Consider the following 8,390-nt stretch of genomic DNA (forward strand, 5'->3'; position numbering starts at 1 on the left):
AATACACTTTTTTAAAGTTCTCCTCAAACAACTGTCCCTCCCTCTTCAGGTGAGACTTGCCCGCTCCTGAACGAGCCTGGAATGTCACATGACAGACACTCTAGTTGACAGACTAAACTCTGAAAAGCAGCAGCCCTCTGTCTCCAGCTACACCCCACATTGTGCACACGCTCTGTCCTTTATGCCCTCCCCCTGCCCCCAGAGGCAAGTCCATTCCTACGTAACCAGCAGACTGAGGGTAGTGGGAACTTGTCCAGGGACACAGTAGTCAAAGATATCAGAATTCCCTGGAGACTGGGGCAATACAAACTCTTTTAAGTTCGTCAGAACAAACATCTGGTTCAGGTACTTTTATCTCTATTCAAAGCTGACTTAAGTTTGTTCCTAAATTAAGGGAAAAAAGGGGGGGGAATGGTTATATAGTTAAAAGCACTTGTTTCTCGTGCAAAGAATGTGGGTTCAATTCCCAGCACCCCCACAGACCGACTCACAAAAAAACACCCATAACTCCAGTTCCAGGGGATCTGAAGCCCTCTTCTGACTTTGGCAGGAACCAATCATACACATGGTGCACTTAAATACACGCAGTCTAAACATTCATACACACATAGGAATAAATCTTTTTTTTTTTTTTTTTTTTTGGTTTTTCGAGACAGGGTTTCTCTGTGGTTTTGGAGCCTGTCCTGGAACTAGCTCTTGTAGACCAGGCTGGTCTTGCAGAGGAATAAATCTTAAAGCAGCAGCAGCAATAGCCAAGTAAGCATGCTGGCTTACACCTGTAATCCCATTATTCAAGAGGCTGAAGCTGTGAGTTTGAGACCTGCCTGGGATACATAGTGAGTTTGAGGCAAGCGTGGTCTACATAGTGAGATCCATCTCCAAACAAAATAAGATAAGACAGGACAGGACAGGACATGGTCAGCACCTAACAAACTGAAGCAAGAGACTCACAAGTATGAGGCCGACCCAGCATGCTTAGTAAGTCCCAGGTGATCCTGGCACAGATAAGACCTTGTCTGGGAGAGAGCATAAGCTGGGCACACTTCTTACCTGCTGAACTCTACAATAGACCCTGAAGTATTTAAAGCTTCAAGTTCTTTCCTCAACGGTTCTGGCCACAGAAGGCCAAGGAGCCTTTGTTCTCAACTGCAGATCCTCCTTCCCACAGTCCCACCCATCTGGCAGCTCTCATGTTCCAAACCTGAACATCAGGAACCACAGGTACAAGGATTGCACCCATCACCTCAAACAGGTAATATCTGGTGCTGACCAGAGAAGTACTGATAGACTGTTGTTTCATTTACTTCAGTTTTGGTAAAACTCAACTTTTTCATGGCTCTTGATATAACCCTATCCTTTCTGCCTCAGAAGCAGAAATCCTAGTTAAACTATCTTTGAAGTCAGCCTGAAAATTTTACCAAAACAGGCATGCTGGTTTTCACAGGGTCTGGTCTGAGCACTGGGTTATGCACTCTCTAGCCATTCATGGGGTTTTCACAGGGTCTAGTCTGAGCACTGGGTTATGCACTCTCTAGCCATTCATGGGGTTTTCACAGGGTCTGGTCTGAGCAATGGGTTATGCACTCTATTCATTTTTTATTCACTGACTGTAAGAAGGAGGTATAGCTCTACAATAACACAGCATTTACAAAAACTGTTTTAAACTCTAATACAAAGACAGTGCCTGGTTCCTTTTATGTTAAAACTGTGCTCCCAAGTCAGCCAGTAAACTCACGGTGGCACCATGGTGCCCAACTCCAATGCATAACACAAGCTAATAAGAATGAGCAACTTCTTCAAGTCAAACATTAAGAAAAAAAAAAAAAACTAATGGTCACTGTGTTAAAGACAGCCTCAGCCCTTTAGCAATAAGAATATTCTGAAAGTCTACAGTCCACTCATTTGCCAAGTACCTGTTTTTACAAAGCAGTCCTGTCACCAGTACCCATGTAGGCTGCTTCCGAGCAGCTGTCTGCTTCACATGAACATCACCATCTCGGGGCTTTACATACCTGACCAGACTAAAAGTCCATACCCTTCACAGAAAATTACTTCCTCCAGGCTCAGGGACAGGGTTCAAATGGGTGCTATGATGTGAAAAAGAACATTCTTCCTTTTACATAATGAAACAAAAAAGGCAAGTCAAGGAGTACAGAAGACACAGGGATTGAGAGCAGATCAGGGCAGATCGAGGGGGATTTGAAGCAGTCCCTAAGTAGCATAGAAGGGCACAGCAGGACTCCTATCACCAGGAACACAGACTGTGGGCCATGACACAGTCGCCCTTCTGTAGATCAGGCAACAGTTGCACTACTGAAGACATCAGCAGCAAAAGAAGAAAGAAGTCAGGTGTGGTGATGAGCACCTTTATCCCACACTTGGGAGCTGGAGACAGAAGATCCCTGTGAGACCAAGACTAGCAGGAAGACCATCATCTCCCTGCTAGCAGCAGCTCCCAGTCTGGGCTCAGCTCAGGCGGCACCTTACAGAGGATGGCGGTTCACTTTTCCAGCCACATGCTTTTCTTTAACTTTTTTACAAGGTCCCAAAATCTGGCAGTAAGTGAGCTTAAACATGTTACACAGATGGGAAAATACCTAGGATGCTATGAAATCCAGAAGCCAGGGCGGAGTGAATACCAGTGTGGCTGTGGCTCCTATAACCATCCCTACCTTATACTCAAGGCCGCTCAGTGACAAAGAATTGTAAACTATCCCAATCTATAACTTCTCTTACATTTTTGCCCACTGGACAGCAGCAAATGGAGATATGGCTTAAGAAACGACTCTCAGAAGGTACAACAGACAAATGGAGGGCTTCCTGCAGCCTTGATCTGTGTCCTCCATCAAGTCTGTCAATCCAGGCTCATCTGCACCCAAGTTCAGATGCACTTACCTCTGAGGGGGAATATACGGAGCACACACGGTCGGCAGAACCGCACAGGGCTCAGCCACTGTTTTCTTAGCCTTTTTTGCTTTTTTCCTGACCTTGGACGTAGACCTGACTGTTTTGACTGAACTTTCTTTTCGACAGACACCATTTTTCATTTCAACATCTCCATAAATGTTCAGAGGCCTCCGGGTACAGCCTGGAGGTGTGTGGACATCACAATAAGCAGTCTTTCTGACAGAGAACGTGGTGCTGCCTCCAGTCAGCTCCTTCACAGGCTCCATCTTCATGTACAAGCCAGCCTTCTGGGCACATGTCACATGGAATGCTGTGTAGCAATTTGCTTTGTGGCACTGAATGCAGGCACCCACGCCTTTCTGCTTACAGAGGTAGCATGTCAGTTTCCACCGAGCAGGAGGTATGTTCCTCACACCATCGATGGGTTCAATGAATACCGTGTTGGCAAAGCCAACCTCTGGGATCCACAGGGCACATACCACATGGCCCCAGCGGTCATCGTCTGTCTTTTTGAAGGCACCACCCTTATTCGGGCACAGCACACAATCCGCAGGGCGAGCCCGAGACTGCAAGCAGTGGCGGCAAAGCCACTGGCCCTCAGGGATGTAGGGCACCCCATAGCACTCCTGGTGCACAGCCAGGTTACACATGTCACAAAAGAGTATAACATTGCTGTTCTGACACTCCCCATCCATGCAGATGCAGCAAACGGCATCCTCATCAATCAAGGACTGCTGCTCGCCCTGCTTCTGGTTCTCACAATATGACTCCTTCTCAAAGCGATCCATTAGGAACTCAAACATATTCTGTGACACAGCAGAGACACAGTCACCCTTCCTCTTCTCATTGATGATCTCTAACCAGGCATAATCTTCCTCATCCATGTCATACTCTACCTCATTGTCCAGCTCCTCAGCTGACTTCTCAATGAATTTGTAGTACACAGGGGGCCTCCTGGGTGCAGATGGAGGACTATACTCCACAATCCGCACCTTGGGCTCAGGAAGGGCACTGGCTGAAGCTGGTGTGCCATGGGTGCTGGGGAGGGCTTCATTTTTCTTTTTAACTCTGTTGTTTTTGTGACGCTTAGTTCTTAAGCAAACAGGCGGCCTCTCGCTGTTTTCTTTATTACTGTTGCATTCACTCATTTCTTGAGCAGTGAGGTCATCTTCTAGTATGATCTCCAAGGGATCAAAAATACTGATCCGATGCAAGCGTCCTTCAATTTCTATCTCCACCATCCTTTGAGCTTGTGCGTACGTTAATGTTTCTCGAGTGGGGGAGTGTTTAATACTGCACGGGGAAGAAGGATGCCTCGCTGCAGAGCCTCGATGACATCGTCCTTTCCTCCTCATTTGGCAATGATTACCTAAAATAAAGTCAATAACAAAGTTAATTCCACGCAGGATGACAAGACCAGAAAACCACAAAATATGCTTGGGTAACACTAACAAATCAACTCAACACCCCACAAATGAAGCTCAGAGCTTGAATACTTCTGAGACTTCCAAACAACTTCTCCTAGGACATTTCAATAGTGCCCATCACCACATCCAAGTAACGGTACTGATGAGCACAGACGCAGAAGGGAGCAGTTCTCAGGGTTCTTGCTGAACAGCTAGGGCACAGGTGCATACTACACATAAGTCACCATTTTAGATCAAGCCAAAAGTCACCTACAAGCCAGGCAGTGGTGGTGCACACCTTTAATCCCAGCACTTAGGAGACAGAGATAGGCAGATCTCTGTGAGTTCTAGGCCAGCCTGGTCTACAGCACTAATTTTAGGACAGCTAAGGCTGTTACACAGAGAAACCCTGTCACCCCCACCCCCCCAAAAAAAGGAAAGCAAAAGAAAAAAATGCCTACAAAACAGCAACATGCCCTCCAGAGTTTGACACCTTGGCCTCTTGCTCACAAGTATAGGATTGTTTTTCAGGTAGACTTCACATCACATAGATACCTGTAGCCACAAAGCAGGCATGCTCAATGGCCATCTAGACTTAACAAGCCTTTTAACTCTCCTTTCTCTTTTCCACCACTGCCTAGCTGAGGGCTCCTGTGAACCCTGTGCTGGGGGCCAGTAGCTTCCATAACTCAGTAGCATAAAGTAGTCCATTCTTCCCAAAAACATCCTACAAACACACAGCCTTGTCAGGACTTAGAAAGGAACCCTGAACAGATCTGTAGAATATTTTTGCCCCAAGCAGTCCAATGTAGCTTCCACAGAGCCTAAGCAGTGACCACCATGGAAACTCCCATGGGCAGCATCAGTCTTTCTCTTCATTCAGGCCAGGATCTGGCTATGTGCTGGGACACATACTCTTCAAGTCAATGTAGCTGTGGGCAAGAAGTCAAAAGGCATCTCTGCTCTCTTCCTGACACACTTGAAAATGTTCCTATCTTGCTCCAAAGAAAGGATGGGTTCCCACAAACCTCAATAGCCTGCAGAATTCCCCCCACCCCAACAAATCAGAGTCCTTGTCACTGGCTCACATGCCTGAAAACTTCAATGCAGAGAATTGTTCATTTCCAGTGTGGACAAAATCAGGGTACTGCCAACCTACACTCCCACCTCATTGTTGAGGACTCCTTGCCTTTCAGTTTTCCCTGAGGTGATTTGATGTCTGTGTACCTTATGAGCGACATGCTCGTTCTGAACCACTAGTCAAGCAGGACAAGCACATGGAGCAACAACAGCAGAGACAACTCAAATCTTCCCTCTACACGAGCCCACTTCACTGACAAGAAGCAAAAGACTGACTCCCAGGCATTCCAAGATGAACCGTCAGAGCAGTCCAGATCACAGCTCTTGAGGAAGCCTGGATTCACAACCTCATAATTATCTTATCAGTCTTCGAGAAAAACCCTCAGAGAGCAGACTTCACACTTTTAAGTCCCAGAAAGAAATCTCTACAAATCGTATAAGCAGTTTTTAAGATAAATCTTACAGGATGCAGAAACCCATGTTTTCTGTGAAAATTAGATACTATCTCCCTATGAACAGGAACAAGAAGACACTGGTCGGCCAGACCCAATGCACCTGCATCTGTGGGGCCTCGGGAGGAACCTACTCAACCCTGGATTCTCAGGGAGCTGTCAGCAAACCCACCAGAGCCAGCCCTTGGCCGCTAGCAGCATCCCTTAGGTTGACAGATGCACAACCTAGTGTCAGCAACATATCCTGCACACAGAGAACCATGGTGCACCCACGGACACTTCACAAATCACTACCAGGACAGGGTAGCAGCAACAGCTCCCAGATTAAAGACAAACATGTAATTTTCTCCTCTACAGTAAAGTACTGTAACCAACCCTTCAAATCCCACATTCTTCTAGTGAGCACTGAAGGTCTTTAAACCACTTTTCAACAAGAACTGAACCTAATACTTAATGGCCACAGCTGCTCTGTAATTTGAAAATGTAATTGTGACCCGAGGAAAGAGGACATTTAGCAGTACTGCTCAGTCCGGGGCCCAACAATCCCATCCGCTTCCTCGTTTTACCTATATCCGCCCAGCACTTTGACCCTCCGGCTCTGTGCAGAAACAAGCATTTCCATGGAGGGATCAGCAAAGGCAATAAGCATGCTTTCTCCAGAAATAACTGTGTTACACACATCCTAAAAAAGCTTTGCTGGCAAAAAAGAGGAAAAGACTCCATGCTCAAAATCAGCTCGGTTCATTTCCTGCCCTGGCGTTTGTAGGCAAGCTTCTTCTACCCCTCACTGTAAAAGCAGGCACAGGAAAGAGACACACCTCTAACGGTGGTGTGACCATTCAAGGAATGAACACAGACTCAGGACAGCGCCAGACCCAGCAGGTGTTAAGAAAGTAAATAAATACCCCAACTCTGTAACTATATGTTACCAGATGACAGAAACTCTTAAAACAGTCGCAGCTGGGTGAAGGGAACGGCCTCCATTAAGGGGGCGTTTTCCTAGGTGTGTGTAAGTGTGTCACAACTGCAGTGCACGAAGAAGAGCCGTGTTTTCTGCAAATTATGCACAGGAAAGTTGCTTCTCTCCTAAAGGCCCAAGAAAAGTCGCGCACGCGCGTTCGTTTCTCAGCGTTTCCTGCACACATCCACGGAGTTTGGCGGAGCTGCGGGCTTGCTCCGGAGATAGCAGGACGCGCTCGACTTAGGAAATCTTCCGAGCCCATCCCTCTTCAAGGGAGTTTCCTGTCTTGGCAAAATAGATCGGACCTATCTGTTACATAATGCGACCCGCTCCGACCGCCAAGGCTTCGGGCGAGGACATGGGCAGACCCCAGGCCTTCCGCCTCCTCCGCTGTCCGAGGCCCGGCCTCGATGTGGCCAGGGCCGCTCAGACAGACAGCCGGGACGCCCAGAGCCCGCCCGGCCCGACTGCTTCCCCGCCTCCTGAGCCCCGCCGCCGGCTCCATTCTCTTGGCCGCGCCTCCCGCGCCGCGGAGGCCTCCTTCTACGCCTCTGTCTCCCCGACCCCGCCGTGGCCTCCGTGTCCCTCTCCACCCCCACCCGGCCGCGGCCTCCGCCTCCGCGATCCCGCCGCGGTCTCGCCTCCCCGGCCTCTTCGGCAAGCCGCCGGCACCCATCTCGGCGTCCCCGGGCGCGCCGACTCACGGCGGCCCACGCCGGCCCGGCCTTCTCAGTCCTCCCCGGCCTCCGCTCCCGCCAGGCCTCACGGCCTCGGGCCTCGCCGTCCCGACTCTTCGGCCTCCCCGCCCGCGGACAATGCGGAGCCGCCGCCGCGGCCGCCAAACATGGCGCCGGCGCCTCCGCCCCGGCCGGCGAAGCGGGCGAGGAGCAGCGACCGTCAGACACTCACCTTCGGGGCGCCGCGGCCGCGGGAGCCCGGCGGGCGGGCAGGCGCGGGGGCCGGAGCGGCCGAGGCGGCGCTAATGGCGCCGCGGCTCCTCCGCCAACGGCCGCGCAGCCGAGCCCCGCCGGGCTCCGGGGCGCGCTCGACCGGCGGCTCCGGGCCCGCAGGGCGCCGCGGCTCGGGCGGGGTCGGCGGCGCCGGCACGGCCGGCTGAGGCCGGCTCGGGGCCCGGCCGGGCGGAGGACGCAGACGCGGAGCTGCTCGGACGCCTGCCGAGGCGCTGCTCGCTCCCCAGCGAAGCAAACAATGCGGCGAGCGCTCCGCCCGGCGCGCTGCGTGCGAGACGCGCCCCGCCCGCCGCCGCCATGACGCGCGCCGCGCCAAGCCGGGATGAGGGGGCGGGGTAGGACGCGAAGGCATGAGTGGGGTGACCAGGAAGGGTGGCTCTCTCGGGGTGTTAGGGTGGGGATCCTGGGGAGTGAGGAGGGAGAGGAGTGCAAAGTGGGGTGACTGGGAAGGGTGGTTCTGAGAAGAAAGGGTGGGGCTCCTGAAGGGTGGAGAGTGAAGGACGAGAGTGCCACAGGAGTGGGGTAACCAGGTGATGTTTACTAGGGGGTGCAGTGGCACTGAGTAGAGCGAGAATGCTGACCCTAAGGGGAAGGTAGGGTTTCCTGAGAGGGT

General features: G+C 51.0%; 1 protein-coding gene across 3 annotated transcripts in view; it reads right to left on the minus strand.

Annotated features, from left to right (window-relative positions):
• Brd1 (bromodomain containing 1) overlaps positions 1 to 7,994 on the minus strand; it is a 49,530-nt gene extending 41,536 nt beyond the window's left edge. For all 3 annotated transcript variants that reach the window (XR_009058468.1, XM_057791542.1, XM_057791541.1), the window contains exons 1-2: positions 7,716 to 7,994; positions 2,896 to 4,276 (exon numbers count right to left, since the gene is read on the minus strand). Coding sequence is in view for 2 of the 3 variants with exons in the window: in XM_057791542.1 (XP_057647525.1) it covers positions 2,896 to 4,262 (1,367 nt within the window). In the remaining variant the exon portion in view is untranslated. The remainder of the gene's footprint in view (positions 1 to 2,895; positions 4,277 to 7,715) is intronic.
• Positions 7,995 to 8,390: the final 396 nt, after the last annotated feature.

The sequence above is a fragment of the Chionomys nivalis genome, chromosome 17, assembly GCF_950005125.1.
Source record: "Chionomys nivalis chromosome 17, mChiNiv1.1, whole genome shotgun sequence".
Taxonomy (NCBI): domain Eukaryota; kingdom Metazoa; phylum Chordata; class Mammalia; order Rodentia; family Cricetidae; genus Chionomys; species Chionomys nivalis.